Raw genomic sequence first — 21,081 nt, 5'->3', positions numbered from 1 at the left:
GGGAAAGCTAAGTGGAAAATGATGGACTGCAAAACAGGAAAACAATTACCTGACCTTGCAAAGCTATTTTTATATGCCTGGCTACTTCTACACATCAATTTGATTATTATTTGCTGTTTTTTGAAGGTTTTGTTCCTGAGAATTTGGGAAGTCTGGGTGACAGAACTTGTCTTGGCTACAGCTGTTGGAAGCTTCAGGACAAGATGCAAAGTATATCTGCTTATTTAAACTTTTGCCTAAAAAGGACAAGAGCAAGTATATGCAAGTATACTGTTTCTTGTAGTGGAACTTCTTTTCCTTTATGAGTTAATTTTTTTATACATACACTGATTTTATTAGGTAATTTTAACAAACATCAATGTAAAAAATAGATCAACACATGAGCCTGCAGAGAGACCCACTGACTAAATCAAGAAAGCAATTAAAATATATTTTTTTCTTTAATTACTTCACATATTAAAAAGTGGAGCGCTGAAAACATCCGTTGTATAATGCCAATGGTCATGCTGTATCCACTTGAATTACCATCTCATCACAAGGCAAGTGCAGCTTAAAAAAGGAAAAGTAAGCGGGAAAACGTCATAAAAACAAAACAAAAAGTAACTTCACTTGACAGACCAAAATCTTTAGATGTGGTGATAGAGCAGTTATGTAGGAAGTCAGTTCCCAGCAGCACAAGCTCTTCAGGAAAAGACGACATTTTGCCACGTTTTCTGGCGGAGCGTACGCCTGCGACCGAAGCCGGCGCACCGACACGGAGCGGGGGCGGAGGGGAAGCCCCTCGGATGCCCTTTCGCCTCGCCACCCTCCTCTCCCCTCGACTTTGGCCTCTTGGGGCAGAGCTACCGGAGGCGCCTGCGGAGAAGTTATTACCGCGCCGAAGCCCCGCAGCGAACCCCGGCGGCGGACGCGGCCCTTGGGATCGCACGGCTCTGAGGACACCGCTGCTTCTCCCTAGGTCACGCTTCCAGCGCCTCTGTGCGGCGGGGTGGGCGCCACCCAGGCGTGACCCAGATGTTGCGCTTGGCAGGCAGAGCCCTACACCGCCGCTCCAGGGAGCCCGAAAAGCAGCAGCCCTCACCCGCCCTCTAGTACTTGAGGCCGCCGCCGCCCGTCCCCCCCCCGCGCCGAGTGGCCCTAGGGTCACAGGGCACCGCTTCGACAAGGAAGAGGGGCCGCGGCCAAGCAGGGCCTCACGGGGACGGGGACGACAACGGCCGCTCAGCCTCGCCTCGCCTCAGCCGCCCCCACGCTCCTCCCGCCGGTGGCGCGACTACAGGGGAGGGGGTGCTAGCCGTGGCGGCAGCTCCGCGGGTTTCTCCTCGCGAGAGTGGGCGAGGTTTCCGGTGTTGTGACTGTGGGGCCTTGAACATGGCGGTGAGTCTCCGCGCCCGCTCGTTGAGGCACCTCCGCATTCGAGGTAAGGGGCTCGGGCAGGTCGTTGCCGTTCCTCTACCTTCCCCCGGCGACTCTTGCCCTACGCCGGTATCTAGCCATCCCCTCTGCTCCCTCCTCTTTCTCTTCCTCCTCTTTCTTCGGTTCCTTCCTCCCCGCTAGCCTAACGCGCTTCTCTCACCTATCCCCGCAGGTCGAAACGATAGCGGTGAGGAGAACGTCCCCCTCGATCTCAGCCGAGGTATGGGCCGGTGGGGCGGGGGTTGCCGCCTGCCCCTTGCTGCGCGCCCGCCGAGAGGGGGGCCGCCGGTGGCGAGCGGCCTGGTGCCCCGGGCCGGCGTGGTGGCGCGTGGGGGGGGGTGGGGTGGGAAGACAGAGTAGGGGTCGCCGAGTGCTGGTGCCCGGCGTCCTGTAGCGAGCGGACCTTCCCGTAGGTGGAAGTCTCTCCCCAGCCCCCGCCGCCTGCGGGGCAGTACGGGCGCCCCTCGGGCACCGCGGGGCCGTGCCGGGGATACAGGGCTGGCCTTCCCCAGCCGCGGGCCAGGAGAGCCCCTGCGTGTGGGCAGAGGCTCTTCGGCCGCTTCTGGGATTGTTTTTGAAGGGGGCTGTTTGTAGACGGGGCTGTTTATAGTGTCCGGCCCACGGTGGGGCTGCCCGCGCCGTGCCTGTTGGCTTCGCCACCGGGGCTCCCTCTGGCCGTGGTTCCGCTCGGCGGGTCGGGACCGTGCGCCTCTGGGGAGCACCTCGGCAGTGCCGGCTAGTCCTGCCTCAGTCCCTTGTATATCCGTATCTGTCCTAGGCAGGCTGGCCGCGGTGCTTGCCGTGAGACCAGAAGACACTCATCTCCCATTTACTTGTTAAGTTGCTCCAGAATGCCCTCCACTGCTCTCAGATGTTTGGGGGGGATAAGAGGAAAGAAACAACGATAACATTTGCTGCACACTAACTAGTTGTCTCTCAGACAAATGGCAACTCGTTCCCTACCCAAATCTGTAGTTTGTCTTGTCTTGCTGAGGGCTAAGGTAAGGGTTCGACTCTCCCCAAGAGCTGGATAAAATGCAGAAAACAAAGTGGCCCACTAGCAGCAATGATCTTCCCTGGGGCAGAAGATCTTGATCTGGGGGAGGGAATAACTGTTCTGCTTCAGGAGATCCAGGACTGCTGCTATCCTGAATAGATCCATTTTATGAGGAAATAGGCAGGGAAATGACAGAATCAATGAGAGAAAAGTGGACTGTGAAATGTAAAGGAAGTACAAATATTAGCAGCATCAATAAAGTTTTCAGATTAGTATAAAGCTGTATCAACAATTCCACCTCTAATTCTTTTTTTCCCAGTATAATCTGGTTTTAGAATTTTCTTATTAAGCAGCTGAAAGTTATCTCTGGATAACCATGGGCTGAAAGTTATCTCTGCATATACATATCATATTTACAAATGTATTTTAGTTCCTGGGAAAAGCTGTGAGGTTTTTTCAGTTTAAAGCAACAGGCTCTTATGTCTCCTTCCATCCTATATCCAAATGGACATGATTGCTTTAGTGAGACATTGTCTTTAGAATTAAAACAAGTGGAACTTTTGTCAACAGAATGCGGGACAAAGGCCTCAACAGTTCAAACACATGACACAATTATTACTGTAAGCAGTGTTATCTGTTTATGAACTTGACAGAATCAGGATTTTATTGAATGGGTTTAGTAACTTTTTTATGCTGTGTAGCATACTGAATCGTTTTGATGTGAAAGAACAATACACAAAATTTAAATGCTGGAGCAGTTTCTATTTAGTGATGGCTTGCTGAACAATGAGTTAGCATACAAGTCAGACCTTTGCTAGTCCATAGTTGTGGACTATATATTAACTCAATTCTTTTCATGCAAGAAGCCAGTGCTGTTAAGTATTTCAGAACTAATAATAGATGCGGGGAGGGTGCTAGCCTTATTTGTGCTGCTTTGGGTCCTACTTCTTCCTGGCTTTTTGTGCAGTAAGACTCAGAGAATGCTTTGCTGCATGTAGAGCTGATCTAACTTTCTCTGTATGCTTTTTGTTTGCTCTTTTCTCTGCTGCTGTAGTTTGAGGGGTGCCCACATTTTCCCAGAACACACCATGTTGTTCTCTTAACGTATTTTTACCATGGCTGGTATAGTAGGTTTTACTCTTTGGAGCTTTTTGGTGTTCTGCATTTTTAAAAATATATATAATGTTTATGAAAGGCATTTTTATATGATGGTGCATTGTGTGTGATCACTCTATGTACAAGATTAGCCTGGTAAAAGATCATAATGTAAATTCTCTTATTCTGATAAATAGATCATAATGTAAAATCTTTTATTCTGATAAATCTTCTTTTGGGACAATGATTTTCTTAACTTTTTCCTAGAAAATCAGTTTGCTGAAAGGATGATCAACTCTGGAAAAATTGTCCCCAGCACAAACGTGTTTGGGCGTAGTTTTGGTATAGCAAGAAAAAAAACCTGTGCTGATACAGGTTAAACTGGTTGCTTTTGTCTACTTGAGGTCATATATCATGTCTTCTGTTGATTACAAAATTGCAATTAATAATTGGGATTCAGAATAGTCAGGTTTTGGCCTTGCGTTATATTACCTGCTCAGAATAGAACAGAAAAGGGAAAGGAGGACAGACTTGCCACCAGTGCAACTCCTATTGCAGTCACCTGACTACTGAAATCAAGCTCGTAACTTCTTAAGGCCAGAAAGGACAATTAGCGTTATTGCATTTGGTAGGAATTCTTGCATTGAGTCCAGTCATGGTTGTGTATGTAACCATGCTACAAGTAATATATGCTTTTAGCATAACTCATCTTCATCTCTAATTGTTTTACAGGGATTCCAAGCTGAATTACGGAAGCTTATATACCTCCCAAAGCTCTGGGCACTGTAAAAGGCTTATGTAATCTACACTTCGTTGCTAAATTCTTTGCTCATCTCTGTAACTGAATCTACGTACAAACTGATTTTTGAAAATTTGTTACTGTTTCAGTATCGCCTTATCCTGTTCGGTGACCAACACCCCTTCCTTTGTTGGAGTTTCAGCTGTTGCCTTTGGGCTGCGAAGGCCTAAATAGTTTGGAACTTGCCTAGTTGAGAGCAGTGTCTTACGGTGCCTTATCTGTAGTCAGGCTCCTTTTAAATGCCCTTCTTTCAAGGGATCCCCGTTTTCTTGGATTCCTGTAGCTCTGAGCCTGAAATGGCTATTAGGAACTTTTCAGAGCTTGTTCATTTACTGAAGCTTTGGAGAGATACAAGGGTGCCAACTGCTGATGGTCGAGTGCTGTTCATGTCTGTATGTTTTCATTTCCTCCTTTTTGAGGGTAACAGGTACATTTCAGTTAGTCTTCACTTTTAATTATCTCCAACATTGATACTTTCATTTATTATTAATAAATGTGCATTATGAGATACTACTTTGATTTAGCAACTTTTCTTGTATGGCTGATTCCTGTTTTGTAAATGTTGAGTCTTCTAGCTATAACACGAGACAAATATGAATAAAGTAGCTGAGAAAACTGGCTTTTTTTTCCTCCCCAAGAGTGAGTTTCACAAAATTGGCTTAGTGTTATCTGAAAAAATACCCTTTTCCTTTTTTTCTTCCCTTCTCCATCATTTCCTTCTATCATGTAGGTAAAAATAAATACAAAAGTTCAATTTAACTTCGCAAGATCTGAACTATATTGCTTTTCTTACTGTGCTTACATCATTTTAAACCATGTTGTATTTGATTTCATGTGCCGACATGGCAAATCGTAATGCATTGCATGCAGGGCAAATGTCTTGGGATGTTATTTGCAGTTTACAGCCCACAAAAATGTTGGGTGTTTTTAAGGGTTATTTGTGGGATAGTTAAAGAAGGCTGGATGAATTTTGTTTCCAAATTCAGCTTGAGATTTGGTGACCGTGCTGTTTCCAGCTTCCTTCATCAGTATGGAAGAAGCAGGGAGGGATGCTGCACACCTGTCTGATACTGAGAGTTCAGGTAGTGGTGGAGGAAAAAACCCTTTTGGAGTGCTTGCAGCAAGGTAGTAGGGAACCAGTGCAGAGATGGTAGCTGGTGTATACTTTCTTGGTGGCTCAAAGGCAATTCTTCCACACTAACAGCAAGACTGTTACGGAAAGCCTTTAAGTTCTTCTTTGCATACTCTTGCAATACATGGTCCGGCTTGAAAATATGGAGAAGTGGGGCTCCGCTGCACCTTAGAAACACTATTTTAATAATACCCAAATAAACAAAATGTGTGGGCACCTTTAACCCTCGCTTTGCGGTATGCCATTGTGATGGGTAACTATAGCAGGATGCTTGCGTTGGAGCAAATCACACAGAGCAATAGCTCTTTTTTTGCTTCTTTGTTTGTGAATCTGTAACAGAAGCTGTAATAGGAGCAAGGCAATATTTAGCAGCGTTTTTCTTGGTTCTTCTGAGATATAGAGGGGCAACTTGAAAAACAGCTGGAGGGAGATCTTACTTGCCTTGCTGTCTGAGAAATTCTCTACTGCATTATTCTTGAATATTGTTTTTGGTTTTGTTTTTTTATATAGTTGGAGACTAAAGGGGAAGTGATTGATGGTGGCAGCTTGCTAACTTTTTTGGCAACATGTAACCTTTTGGTAGATTTTGAAAGTAAGGGAGTTAGAGACACTCAGTATATGCACTCCAAAAAAAATTAAGGCATATGCTTAGCTTTCCTGTCTGCACTTGTGCTTCAGTTGACCCTTGTTTTGGAATTGTATAGCACTCTGGCCTGTTTAGATTAATAACACTTGCATACCTTTGGCTTTGCTTCCTAAGGTATTACTGCTTTTACAGTCTTAAGACTTTTCGGAACTACTAAAATGGTGCGTGCTTAAAATATTTTCACTTTCATTTCTTGAAAACAGGAACAACATCTTTAATGAAGGAAAGATCTTAACAAAAGGCAACTTTAAAACATTATCATTTGCTTACCTAGTGTTAAGGTATCTGTAGGAGCTGGGCACTACCATGTCTTTCAAGATCTGCATTCATGTCTGTCTTTTTGAAGTTATTGTAGGTGGATTCTTTGTTTTTCCTGCTGTGGTTCAGATTGGTCAATCTCTAATTTCTGTTGCCTTCTTGATATGAATGTTTTAGTCTTTGCCATAAATGTTCTTCAGGTTTGTTTTTTTTTTTTCTTCCCCTCTACCCACTTCCCCCCCCCCCCCCCCCCTTGAGATTAATACAGTGCTTAGTTTCAGGAATTTTTTTTGTGTGTGTGTGAGAGCCTATCTGGTGTAGATGATGTGTAAAGAAACACACCCCTCATCATAATTACAGTAAATAAGGAAGCTATGTCAATGATAGCCTTCCCAGAAAGAAATACATCAGATATTTGCCCAATCTCATGATCTTCATGCATACTTTACCAATTACCTGTCAATCTTGGAATTTTTTCCCTAATAACATAGAAGAGATGCTCAATATCAGGTAGAGGTTTTGTGTTTGTTTTTTGGTTGGTTTTTTTTTTTTCCTTTCTTAAAAGTGGGAAGAAGTGAAATAGTTATAGTGGAAAAATGGCTGTTTACAAACTGGTTATATCCATACAAACCCAAACACTGCAGGAAAGAAGGATGTTCAAGAGGGTTATAGGATGGCTTGAGAATTTGTGTTGAAATGATGGCTGACTAGTTTTGGGGAATGCGCTAAAAAATCAGATATGCTTTTTATCTTTCATACTAATTGAGACTCCTGCCTGAGACTTTTTAAAATAACAATAAATTACATGAATCATCTACCTTAAAATCAACCAGCTTCTTACAACGAAGACATAAGCATGTGACTTGAGGCTTTGATAACTACACAATAGATTACATAAAGAGGTTTGCTTTTCATTAGAAGTGTGTTTTACAGCATGCAGGTAGGCAGATGCTTATACCATAGTGCAGGTTACTTTGCATACTGAGCAGTGCTCCTGTGATGACTTCTGATACAGAAGGGAAGGTGCTATAACACTGGTACACAAGTGCTGGCTGATATTTGACAAATTGTTTTAACTGGAGCACTTTTTCACAGTAAAATGTATTTTGCTTTATTCTAGTTTAAAAATCTGTAGTATTAATATATTCATGTATACTGCAGAAATGATTTTTTTTTTTTTTCCTCATTTGCCAACCATCTGTTGTGGTGATGGAAAATTTGGGTGGAATGGATCAGAAAAAAAGTAGGAGTTGGCAAAACTTTAGAGCATGATTAGTAAAGAGTGTATTCGCGAAATCCTTGCAGCTGGTGAAGAGGAGGAATGCTGATAAAGATGTATAAGTGAGAAAATGGAGTAAAAAACCCAACACAAAACCCAACCAAAAAAACCCAGTCCCAAAGAACAAAAAGCCCTACTTACAGTTGTATTTTCTTAGTTATGTGACTGAATTTTACTGTTCTTCACTATCTAGACTTCTTTAAGCTCCTTGGTTTTGTCTGAGTGCTACTTATTGTTACTGTTTTGGCCACATCTAACCATTTATTCAGGTAGCTGCTCCTGGAACATTTCAAGAAGCTACTTTTTAAAAGTTATTTTTATTTTGTAGAAATTAAAGACACTTAATTGTCTGAGGTGTAAAATGAAAAGCACAAAGATTTTGAATTACCTTTCAGTTGGAGAAATGGGTAGTTAACAAAATTTCATGCTGTTTATGAGTGATACTTTGAGTAACCTTGTGAGTCTAAGACCAAAAGGATGGCAAAATGGTAAAGACGATAGGACAGTTACCCACCCATACTAGAAATGGCTACTGACAGTTAGCACTTGTTTGGTTAATATGAAAGAGGTACATCTCTATACCCAATGTATATAGATTTTATTTGTTGTGAAATGAACTACAGCTGTTGATTTATGAATACAGAATAATTAGTAGGAGATACTTGTGCATAGATGTATGGTATTTACAACAAAACAATATGGCCTTGCTTTATGGAAAAATATGTAATTAATATAAAAGAATAACAGAATAATTTCATTAATCTCTTTTATAGGAGTAAAAGGCTTGAACAGTCACAGCTGTGGGCAGATGAGACCTGTCCTGTCCCTAGTGCAAGGGACTGGAGTTTCCAAGCATCATCAATCTGTGCACTATTTTTAACTCTTCAGTTTATAACATTTTTTTTTGGGAGATGGCTGGGTAGTTATCATATATTCGCCACAGTTTAAAGGTTTCCTGTTGCAGTTAGTGCTGTGTTTCAACTATAAAACCTGTTTTTTAGAAGTTTTAGCAGTAAAGCAATACCGTCTCACTCACTAGGAATAATTAACATAATTCCAAGGGTGAGAATGTAAGGATGGCTTTTCTACACACATAATCTCAGCATCTTGGTTAGAAATAATATAAGAAAGTAATTTGGAAAGTGGTCCATTTTTGAGCTGCTGTCACTACTTCAAGCTGACTGCAACATCGGAATGTATATTTCATGTGACCTTTATCCATAGTTAGGAATCTTTAAAAAAAAAAAAAAAAAAAAAATTGTCATGGTTTAACCCCAGCTAGCAACTAAACACCACACAACCACTCGCTCACTCCCCCCTGCCCTGGTAGGATGGGGGAGAGAATCGGAAGGGTAAAAGTGAGAAAACTCATGGGTTGAGATAAAGACAGTTTAATAGGTAAAGCAAAAGCCAAGCACACAAGCAAAGCAAAGCAAGGAATTCATTCACTACTTCCCATCGGCAGGCAGGTGTTCAGCCACCTCCAGGAAAGCAGGGCTCCATCACACGTAATGGTTACTTGGGAAGACAAATGCCATCACACCAAATGTGTCGTTCCCCCCCTTCCTTCTTCTTCCCCTAGCTTATATATTGAGTATGATGTCATATGGTATGGAATAGCCCTTTGGGCAGTCTGGGTCAGCTGTCCTGGCTGTGCTCCCTCCCAGCTTCTTGTGCACCTGGCAGAGCATGGGAAGCTGAAAAGTCCTTGATTAGTGTAAACTCTGCTTAGCAACAACTAAACCATCATTGTGTTATCAACATTATTCTCATCATAAATCCAAAACACAGCACTATGCCAGCTACTAGGAAGAAAACTCGCTCTATCCCAGCTGAAACCAGGACAGTATCCACCCCTTATTCCATACCATTTACTTCATGCTCAGGTCCCACATTATCCAATACATCCTCATTAACCACCACCCCACTTATTCTATGGACCACCCCTGTGAAGTGTCTGTAAAAGGTCCATAAACATCCACAAATGTCCACAAAATGTTCATTGAGTTCATTTACTCCATGACTTTAGGCTCCATGTGTGATGGTGGTCACTCAGGACAGGAGAGGTGGTGTGTTGTGTGGAGTTATTGGGCACCAAAGCCAGCTCAGGTCGGGTCACTGCTGCACTTGCACTGCTTCTTGTAAGGCTTGTCCTCCATTGGTTCAGGTGGTTCCTGCTATAGAAATTCCTATAACGTGCAACTCGGATCATGGGTTACAACAATTTAAAGGTATTTCCATTACAATCTCCACCCCTGGTCCCTTTGGACCAGACCATTGGGTTTAACACTGCAATGGACTCCTCCCCTTGCCCCTGCTCTGGCTTGGGGTCCTTCCTACGGCAGACAGACCTCCATGAACTTCTCCAATGTTGGTCCTTCCCACAGGCTGCAGTTCTTCATGAATTTGCTCCAGCATGGGTCCCTTCCATGGGGTGCAGTCCTTCAGGAACAGACTGCTCCAGTGCGGGTCCACCCGTGGGGTCACAAGTCCTGCCAGCAAACGTGCTCCAGGCTGGGCTCCTCTCTCCACGGGTCTGCAGGTCCTGCCAGGAGCCTGCTCCAGTGCAGACTTCCCATGGGGTCACAGCCTCCTTCGGGTGCATCCACCTGCTCCGGCATGGGGTCCTCCACAGGCTGCAGGTGGATATCTGCTCCACCCTTAACTTCCATGGGCTGCTCTGGCATGGGATTATCCACATCCACAGATGCTTTGGGGTGTCCCGCTCCTGCGTGGACTCATCCACACGTCACGGTCCCTTTGACTCGAGTTCACACTGGAGTTCCAGCCTGTCCAGTACAGCAGCGCAGAAACAGCAGTGATGCCCTGGCCATCTGCCAGCCCAGGCGCATGGCCATTGCTGTTATCAAAATGTTCCCAGGCACAGCAGAGTAAGATGATAAGCAGTACAGCAAGCAGCAAAAGCAAAAAGCAGCCAGTAACGAGCACTAGACTCTAATGTACAGTAAGGCAAGCAAGCCCCGTGGCAAGCACAGAAGCCTGCCGATTAATAGCTAAACAGCACTAACAGCTATAAATTCGATCTAGCACATTCTAATCAAATCTGTCATTATCTCAAACCCTTCGAGCCCCACATTGGGCGCCAAAAAGGACTGTTGTGGTTTAACCCCAGCCGGCAACTAAGCACCACGCAGCTGCTCGCTCACTCCTCCCTACTGGTGGGATGAGGGAGAGAATCAGAAGGGTAAAAGGGAGAAAACTCATGGGTTGAGATAATAACAGTTTAATAATGGAAGTAAAATAAAATAGTAGTAAAACAAAAAGCCGCGCGCGCAAGCAAAGCAAGGAATTCATGTTATGAGAGATTACATAATTGTCCTGATATCCCCCCCCCCCCCCCCCCCAGCAAGTTGATAATAGCAGGATATGCCTTCTCATTGGTGTTTCATTTCATTATTTAAGGTGTTGATAGAAAGTGTTTTAGCAGACTGATTATCTGCCTTCTAGGCTTACTGTCCTGGTTTCAGCTGGGATAGAGTTAATTTTCTTTTTAGTAGCTGGTATAGTGCTGCGTTTTGGGTTTAGGATGAGAACAATGTCGATAACACACTGATGTTTTGGTTCGTGATAAGTAGTGCTAAGTTGTTGCTAAGTAGTGCTTACACTGGTCAAGGACTTTTCAGCTTCTCGTGCTCTGCCAGGTGCACAAGAAGCTGGGAGGGGGCACAGCCAGGACAGCTGACCCAGACTGGCCAAAGGGCTATTCCATACCATATGACATCATGCTCAGTATATAAGCTGGGGTGAGTTGGCCAGGGGGGAGCGATCCCTGCTTGGGGACGGGCTAGGCATTGGTCTGCAGGTGATGAGCAATTGTATAGTGTATCACTTGCTTTGTATATTATTATTGTATTATTATTTGGTTTTTTTATTATTGTTGTTATTATTGCTACTATTCTATTTTATTTTCCTTCAGTTATTAAACTGTTTTTACCTCAACCCACGAGTTTTCTGAGTTTTACCCTTTGATTCTCTCCCCCATCCCACTGGTGGGGGGGAGTGAACGAGCGGCTGTGTGGTGCTTAGTTGCTAGCTGGGGTTAAACCATGACACTTGCATAGACACCTTTAAGTAACTGATTCCTAATGTTTCATTGCTTTTAATAACTGATAACTCATTACTATTTCAGTGGAAATGGAGAACAGTGCATTAATGATCCTAGTTGCTGTGTGTTTCAGTCGTCTTCCTTCATTTTGGCAGCATGTGGTTTAGCAAGCCACTAAGAGCATCTTTGCAATATACAGTCACATAGCACTTAGACTTTAAAAATCTCTATTAAATGTAAAGATGTATAGTAAGCTAAGCAGGATCATCTATTGTGATTCTTTCCTTCAGTAAGAGGAAAATATTTCTTGTGTTCTTAGTCAATTATTAAATGCTTAACTGTAGTGAATACAACTTCCGTCTTTAAGAGAGGTCTTTAGGCATATTTAGTCTTTTATTATGTCACTGGAAAGCGGCAAAATAATTCACTCTCTCAAACTTAATTTTGGAGTTTTAGAAAGCAGGCATTCTTTATTGCGGCGCCAGGCAGCACTGGGGATAATTCTACCATAAGTGCTCCGAAGGCTTGATAGACTTTCAGTAATTATATACTACATATTCATAGGATTTCCGAGAATTCGTCTACATAAACATGAGATTTCCTGGAGCTTATTAACATATGTAACTGTCCGATCCGCATGCACAATCATCTTCCGTGGTGGTCTTCAAGTGGTCTTTGGGGGTCTTCAGATGAAGGCTCGTAGTCTTCTTCACTGTGTTTGCTGACTGACCTTTACTTCTGCACAAACTCAGTTCTGGGATCACGCATACTATGTCCTTCAAGGTCGGTTTGTTCTGGTCTAATGGTCATCTTGCAACTTTCTTATCCTCATGGCTCCGCATATCTGCTCTCCCAAGGCCTAGCTGTCTAAAGGGGAGTATTCAGGAGCTTCTTATCTTACAAGTGTCTTAACTATTCTCAAAGATTTGCTTTTTGTTTGGTAAAGGGGAGTATTTAGGAGCTTCTATCTATATTTGCAGGTATCAATTACACTTTTTGGCACTATCATTCTAGTAGGTGTGATACAGCTGCTAGTGCATTCTCTCACTTGAGAGTTTACTTACTGTACGTACATTGGTTACTGTGTACAGCTACTGTCCTAGCATCTGCCAAGTGATGCATATAAAATATACAATCCTCAGTTTAACTCATTATGCCTGACTTCAGAGTTACTGGATTATTTGCATACTAAAGCCTACCATTCTTTTTGTTTGCTTTTTATTCACATGCGCATAACAATAGTGAACTGCCATGCTGCTAGCCTACTGAATGTGGTCAAACAATGCTGCTAAATCCATCAGGGGAAAGGAGTCCTCACTTGTGCTAATATAGCTATTGCTGGTCCTGTTTCATCCCTGCATTAGATGGAGCCTAGCTGTTTTGTGTAGCTTGAGCTCTGCGATGATATTTCTTTCTGGAGAATGGGATCTGTCAGAATGCATCGTGATTCTCATTGGGGAAAAACAATGTCACAGTCCTGAAGGGATGAAAAAAATTAGTCAAGCCCTAAACAGTTATGAGAGTTTAAAAACAAACAACAGCACAACTTTGAAGATTTTTAATATACATTCATCTATGAATTACTTTCAGGCATAGAGAATCATGGAATTCTTGAGGCTAGGGTTTTAAAAACGCATTTCACTGTGTGCTAAGGATTATCATTATGTGTACCTGGTGTTACTCAGTGCAAACAGGTGTGGGTGAAGAACTGTGTTTGGTGTAGTAGGAATACACAGAACAAATATTGGCTACTGCAAAGTGCTTGCTGTCCAAAAAAGGAAGACAGATATACAGAAAATGAGACGGTAGTGATCAGCAAGTTAAGCTGCTGTTGCAGAACACAAGTGGGCTGGCTTGAAACTTTTGTATATATCAACAAGTTTTTAGATGAGATTTGAGACAAAGTGGCTTTGTATACATTAATCGAGACAACTTGCCGGGTGTAAAAATGCAGGTAAAAAAAAAGATAGTCTGACTTTTGTCTAATGAGTCTCTTCTGCTGTGTGTAGATTTTTGTATGACTTCAGTATTCAGTTTGACTCAGTAACCCAGCATAAAACTTACCCAGCCAAAAGAATGAAAAGTATCCTGCCGAATTAGTTAACAGAATCATTTTAATGTGAAGTCAATGGGTGCCAGAGTAGTTTAAAGGATAGGGTGTATCGTATAGTGGGACAGAGTAGAGGGAAGGAAAGTAAGGGAGGGGGTTGTGCATCTTTTGGTAGAAGAAAGCTGTAAGATCAGCTCAGTCATTTTGCACAGTTCCGCCCTCAGAAGCACCATGGGAAAGAATGGGAAGATATTTGGTTATCATTATGGGCGAACTTGAGTCAGCATCTCAGTGATAAATGAGGAAGTCGGGAAAGAATAGACTATTGAGGGGTCTTAAAATTATAATGAGTAGCTTCTCTTTTTTATTTCAGATAGAAAAGCAAGAACTTCTGAAGGGGTAAAGAGTAAGGGCTGGTTAATCAGAGCTAAGAAATCTCTGCAACAATGGTCTGAACTGGGGTTGTAAAAAAAAAAATAAATTTGTCCTTATCAACACCAACATGAGCTGTTAAGCTTGACAATGAAATGTTAAGGCCATGATACTACTACTATTGGGAGATCAGTTTCTGATTGTGTGCCATGTTTTTTCTGTTTCTGCGTTAGTCCATGTTCCTCAATGCTGTTGCATGAGATTTTATGACAGGAAGATATGCAGTGCTGTAACTGATCTTTAAGAGAAAGCCACATGGCTTAGTTGGTAGAATCTAGAATGTATTTAGTCTCTTTTCAAGTCTATTTTAATGTAAGGGACAGAATAGCAAGAAACTATATCTCTATTTGTGAAGTCACGTTATTTTGTTTAAATTTTTATATCTGCAACGTGTGACGTTCCATTAGGCCTGCCTACCTTCCCTATTGACTTTATTTTTATTAAAAATGAGTCATGCTAGAGTAACTGAGTAAATTTTCTACTTCTTTCTAATATATCATGCATTTCCAGAAGAGGAGAAGCAGGATAGCCTGTCTTTCCTTGAAGTTAATATGTCACAATTCTTTTGTTAACTTTTTTGAAGAGTTTTTTTGCAAGAAGGTTCTTCTGAAGTTTAAAACAAGGCTTGATGGAAAAGACTTAAACAATCTTAGTTCTTTCTGAGGTAGCATGCCATTAGAGGTTTTTTTTTTTTTTACTGTCTTGTTTTTTCTACAGCACTAGTGTTGCTGATATTATCAAAGTGTGAGCCAGATAACTTGCTGTATTCATATTATCCATTTGATAGTGGAAATGTCTGTCATGTCCTCAATTTTCTCACAGTGTTGTAGATCTTATGCTGGGGTCCCTACTTTGCTCCAAATTACTTATCTGCTAGTGAAGCTTCTGGGAAATAACTGGCTGCTCTGCTAAGCACTACAAAGATGGTTTTCCTCGGACTTTTCTGTCTCTCTAGAAATGAGAGCTTTTCTCAGCAGAAAGAGGACGATGTGAGAAAAGTTGTTATAACTGCAGTTTTTCATACATGTGTAGAGTAAAATGGGTTTTGTGCACGTTTTAATTATGCAGCCTCATTATAAAGGTGTGCTATTGCTACAGAATTGTTAACGTGGGAAGTGACAGCATCATCGTGTCCTGGTTTCTTCATGTCCAAATTGGCTGCCTTTCTGCACAGCACACCTCGCTCACTTCTGAGTTACTGCCCACAGTATCAGGTAGCTGAATAGAAACGTTCATTGCCAATGACATATAAGAGGTTTCCTGGGTTAGTCTCGTGGTCTTTCCTGTCCATATAGTGAGCTTAGTTTTGGTAGAGGTTTACCTTGAGTATGTAACCATCTGCACTTTCAAAATTAAAACTTATAAGCATATTTCCAGTCATTTTGGAAAGTTATTGTTGCTGCTTGTTCTTCAGGGAATTGAAGTAGAACATTCTGGAGAGCTCTAAGGCTGCTCAACTGGGATCTTTCTTGTGGTGTAATGGGGATATGTTACAGGTCCAAAAGTGGTGTGAGCCAGGGAAATTCCCACTCATAACCCACGGCAGGCCAAAGTGTAGAAATCAACCAAACTGTATTTTCAGAGAAACCAAATTATGAGGAAGTTATTTTCCTCTCTTATTATGTTCCCTTGAAATTAGGGGTTATGATGTAAACTATACCAACCTATTTGTCTTCAATGTTTCTCTTTTTTATTTTTTTTTTTTTTTTATGTTTTATGCTATTGCAAACCTCTAAAACTGAATTAAGCCCTGGAAAAATAAACTATGCAGAGGAATCCTAAACTTGGGATGGATCCAGTAAGATTTTCATTGTCTAATTTCTGTGATTGTATCAAAGATTTTTTTGTTGTTGTTGTTGCAGGGTGGGGGAGTCCAAACAGATGCATACACGTGTTCCAATTTAAATACAAAGTTATTGCATGTTTGGTTTCACTGTTTCATTATGCATAGTGTTCTGCAATGCAAGGTAGCTCTGTCTTGTGGCTGTGTATCTGACAGTTGACTTTGCTTATTGCTGTGACTAAGGTTTGTGGAAGAGGATATTTCATACAAGCTGTTGATGATTGAGATTGATGCCTGTCTTGTCTTCCCAAAATCCCACTGACCCTTTGTCTGAAAAAAATCATAATTATGTGGTGTGGCAGTAGCATGTCTGTACATGTGCTAAAGTCTCATTATAAGCAGTGTAGTCAATACAATTGATTCACCTTACCCTTGAGTAGACACCTTGCAGCTAGTCAGGTTAATTGTTTTAGACTTCATTGGCTGATAGATGAGAGATCCATTAACTACAATGGGAGCTGAGATATCTAGCACAGGTTTACGTACCTGAATTCAGGTGCCTACCTGTAGGTGTCTTAATCTTTAAATAGTGCCTTGTATTCCTGATGGTAGTGCAAGTACAGGCTCTTGTCTTTCCAAATATGTTCTGAATATATCCTGATGAGATTGCTAGATATGTCTGCTTTTTCAAATTTGTTGCTTTTTAAATTTTTTAAACTACAGAAGTTGATAACAAACTCGACTTGGTTTGTAGAGAGGTGGTGAGAAAGTCCTTTCTTTACATCTCTGATACTTTCTATTTCCTTTGTATAGTGAAAAATATACAAATATCCTTTCAGGATGAACAGGGAAATAAAAGACTATATATACTCCACAAATTCAGCTGTAGCTGTTCATACTGTAGTAGGAAGCAAGTTTCTTTTACTGGAAGCCAGTATGGGGCACCACACACAAACCCCTTCTCTTTGCTGCTTTCCAGATGTCCAATGTTTGGACTCTTCTTCAGGCTTTTTCTAAAGACTTTATTTTATGTAATGCATTTTTTTTTTCTTTTTTGGTAATGTAGTACTTTTTAACAGCTCACGTCTCCAGCGTAGCCTTGGTATTTCATTTATTTCAAGCTACAGTGCTGTTGATAGTGTTGTAGTGCCTGTCGCAGAATACAGTGTCTAATTCAAGACTGCACAAAAATCCTGCAGTCAAGCATCTCCCTTTGAAAACTGTCCTACCGCAATACCGTTGTGCACAGAGTTTACTGCAGTTTCTGTTACAGTAGCTCTGTGTGCAGCTCTCTGTGCCCAGCCCCACTCTATGCTGCTTGTCCCACTGCCTCAACTCCCAGACTTATTCCCAAAGGCAGGGCAATATTGTCTCTTCTCCCCATGTTTGGTAGTCCTTTTCCATTTCCCAACAAAATTCAGGGTTATCAACTGGTGTCTGAATCCTGGGGATTTTTTTGTTGGGATGGTGGACCCTTAGGAAGAAAGGAGAAGTTCCTACTCCCCCTGCTTACCTTGTAGTTCACTTCCCATGTCACTGCAAAGTCCCAGCCCTCTAGTAAGTTTAGGGTGATTGTGGACAGAGATTAATATGGAGAGCAGAAAGAGAGTCCTGTCTTCCCAAAATCTCACCGACCCTTTGTCTGAAGGGAAAAAAAAAAAAATCACGTAGTGTGGCAGTAACATGATATCTTTTTACTTCTGTCTTTAAGTTTACTTCTTGTCTTTAAATTACAAGGGGATTAAGGATAAAGCTGTTCAGTTATGAGATGCTAGGATTGGAGTTTCAGACACTAAATGGATTTCTTCATCAACTGTAAATCTAAGATATTGATTGAAATCTGCTTTAAAATAGGAGTCTCTCCTCCATAGGCTTTAGTATTTATTCTAGAGAACTCGGGTATGCCTGGTTTTGGTTCTAGGCATAAATCAAATTAATGCTTCTTGAGGGAAAATGATCTGCGTCCTTAATTAAGACCAGGAGAGTACCTGTTATATTTAGGAAACTGTATGTTGAATGCATGTTTAGATTTTAGATTTTTTTTTAAACTGTATCTGTTTTCTTTTGCAGAACCCTGTGATAATATGCGAGAGATTCTCCAAAATGTGGCCAAGTTACAAGGCGTTTCAAATATGAGAAAACTAGGACACTTGAATAATTTTACTAAGGTAAGAGCTCAAATGGCATCAGAACAAGTGATCATATGGGCAAAATATTTTATATGTACTCTATCAGGTGTTGGCTGGGAGATTCATGAAACAGCTTAGTATCATGGAACAGTACTTGGAATCTATGTACTGTGGGAGAGGAAAGGAGCAAATAAGGACAAGCAAATATGTGAATGCAGGGTTATGCTGAAGTTTGTCTACATGTCTTACTGGCTGAATTTTCGCAGTATTTTAGTGCTTAGAAGCCTGAATTATCTCTCAATTCATGCAATTCATATTGCACAGATAGAACTAAAGATTGGTTCCTGCTCCACAGAATAGAATAAAAAATATGAAATGCCAGACTCTCTGGATGTAAACTGACAAAGTATGGTGAGGGAGAGGACTGTATCGATGAGCATGATATGCAGTGGTTTGGGCATTAATAGAATAGCAACTGTCAACTTTCATTGCAGGTTTCATAGTGAAAAAGATTTAAAGGGACAATTTCTAGAAATGGTCTGTATTGCTGATTTTTGAGGTGCTGCTTCCAAATCATAGGAATGTGAAAGGTACTTGCCTGAAAGTATGACAGATACGTTGGAAGCTGATGTTGTGAGCTGACAGGGGGCAAGAATTAAAAACTTACTGCAGAATGAGAGATGGTAGTCTGAAGAAAGAGACCATGAAAGGCCCTCAGAAGGAGAGCAAGTACCATTTTTTTGGTAGAGGGGGAACACGTGGAGAGCAGCAGAGAGGGCTGATGGGATGTGAGCAGGTAGTTATGAAAGGGGTGTTTGTTGTAGCATACTGAATGGTTGTGGTTGGACCAGTGTTCCATTTGTTGAGGCAAGGGAAAAGTGCGCTGCAGTCAATGAGCTAGGAGACATTGGAGCTTCAGTGTGAGTGTTACCCAAATGGATGGACTGATAAACAGAAGGAGCTGGTAAGTTGTACACCTTTCTGATAGAGCGCCACAGATAGGGTGGCATGCCTGAAGATGAAAGCCAAGTTTCTGTGACACAGGATGAATCCTGCAATCAGCAGTAGCCAAGAAACAAGTTAGTAGTGGAAAATTTTGTGGGGAAAGTAAGGTTTAAATTACTGTTGTTGTAGATGAGCTGATAAAAAATCATTGAGTAAGATAACTGGGAGGCTGCTTGACAGTTTTGAAACAATCTCAAGTGAAAGAATAAATGCTCAAGGGCAGGTTTGGGGGACCAATTGATATGAGAAGGACAAACATGCATCATAGTCTTTGAAGTAGGCATGCTTCTTGGCTGTTGAAAGCACTCCTTGTAAAATTGAACAACACTTCAGTGGTAGTGTATGAGATTCAGTTAGCAGGAGGGTGAGTACTGAGAACAAAATTATGATAGCAAATAACTTTATCTTCTAGTGCATTAATAACAAATCTGTAAATGTTCCATTTTCTGAGTTGGTTCAGAGCACATGTAGGTGCATAGCATTCACTGAGGAACTGAACTTGTTTATACTGAAATCTTTTCTTTGGGTCATTGCCTTATTGCATCTATCAGTTTATGTCAGACATCCACCACTGGCAAAATGCTGCTGCTATTACTGAGATTCTGAACTGTATTTCAAGAAAACCCATTTTTCTGCTAGAAAAGGCTGATGCATAGCTGTATTTCCTTTTTGTGCTGACCTGGAAACTTATAAATGTAGGTGCTTCCAAATTCTCTAGTTGCCTTAAAATTAAAGAGCTGGATTAGGTTTGCAGATGAATGATCCTAGTGAAAAGTCAATATTTGGAAGTATGTATCTTAAAAGTGTTGATTTTACTACTGCAGATGTTAAGCACCTATAAATGTGGTAAATTAACAAATATGCATAATGTAATTAAAGAATGAACCAAATTTTTTTAAAGTTAATTTTGAAAAATTGAATAATTCCATAATTGAATATTTGAAGAATTTGTTCCTTATACTTACGTAGTGATAAAACTGGAAAATACGTACAAAAACACAAGGAAGGTTTTCATAAATTGAACTTAAGACTGGCAAGAAATGATGAATTTGTGAAAAGCAAATCGTTAAAATTAAATATGACTTTTGAAGACAGAGACTGTAGTTCATAACCTGGTTTTGATCCTGAATCAGAGTGATCCTGTATAAAGGAATCATCCAACTCTATTTGATGTTTAGCACTTGTTCTTACAGTCATCTCCCTGGAATATCTGTTTTTATAAATGTATAACTTGTGCATTTGGTTTTGGAAACTTCCTATTTTTATTTGAACTGTAAATGCAGTTATGAAAATAGAATAAAAGTTGCAAATTGTATTGTCTCCTTTGTGCTTGGAACAGTTCTGTGTTTTTTTTTCAGTGCAGTGGTTAAGACTGAAAGACTGGAGCTTGGGGGAGATGGTTTTATTTCCTTTTTGCACTCTGCTCTTCTACCATGAGTTGATATAGTCTCAGTTCCTCCTTTGTGAGATGGAAGTGTGGGGAAGACAGTGAGGTTTTGTGATGTTAGATGTGCTAAGGGCCAAGGATGTTTGTATCCTGTCTTGGAATTATATTGATGGTGATGAACTTGATTTGTCTGTAAATTCTTGCATTTTATGGTCCATCTAAAAGGCTACTAGTTATCTAGGATATTTGTCCTATGGGCAGGGAAAGTACCTTTGAAAATTTGTTTTATAGCATATTTCTGATAAAATAATACAGAAAAATCTATAAAACTTAACCTTCTTGCTAGGAATATTATTATACTTAAAAGAAAATGTCAGCACCAGTCTAAGCAGTTGCTCCCCACTGCCACAAATTTTTCCTTCAAAGACTGGGCAACTCTCACATTTTTGGTCAGAGGAAGCAAAATATTTGTATTCATATGGAAACAAGTAATGCAAGTTAACATGGATTTTCCTGACAGATATCATGGTAGACATTGTTTTGTATTAATTCCGAGACATCTGAGGTATGTTAGGTTCAGGTTTCTTTCCTTGAAAGAGGACTAGAT

At 41.2% G+C, this 21,081-nt stretch overlaps 1 protein-coding gene across 2 annotated transcripts in view; it reads left to right on the top strand.

Annotated features, from left to right (window-relative positions):
- The first annotated feature begins 1,108 nt into the window (after nucleotides 1-1,108).
- The window catches only part of LOC104020924 (rapamycin-insensitive companion of mTOR), a 91,488-nt gene continuing 71,515 nt past the window's right edge, over nucleotides 1,109-21,081 (top strand). The window contains exons 1-3 of one of the 2 annotated variants that reach the window (XM_087770899.1): nucleotides 1,109-1,420; nucleotides 1,589-1,636; nucleotides 18,024-18,121. In XM_087770899.1, the coding sequence (XP_087627025.1) occupies nucleotides 1,372-1,420; nucleotides 1,589-1,636; nucleotides 18,024-18,121 (195 nt within the window). In that variant the 5' untranslated portion in view covers nucleotides 1,109-1,371. The remainder of the gene's footprint in view (nucleotides 1,421-1,588; nucleotides 1,637-18,023; nucleotides 18,122-21,081) is intronic. The other variant, XR_015707670.1, reaches the window with a different exon arrangement.

The sequence above is a fragment of the Nipponia nippon genome, unplaced genomic scaffold (genome assembly GCF_047370975.1).
Source record: "Nipponia nippon isolate SJK-2023a ecotype South Korea unplaced genomic scaffold, ASM4737097v1 scaffold_34, whole genome shotgun sequence".
NCBI classification, from domain to species: Eukaryota; Metazoa; Chordata; class Aves; order Pelecaniformes; family Threskiornithidae; genus Nipponia; species Nipponia nippon.
This window is presented reverse-complemented; position numbering and strand designations above follow the sequence as displayed.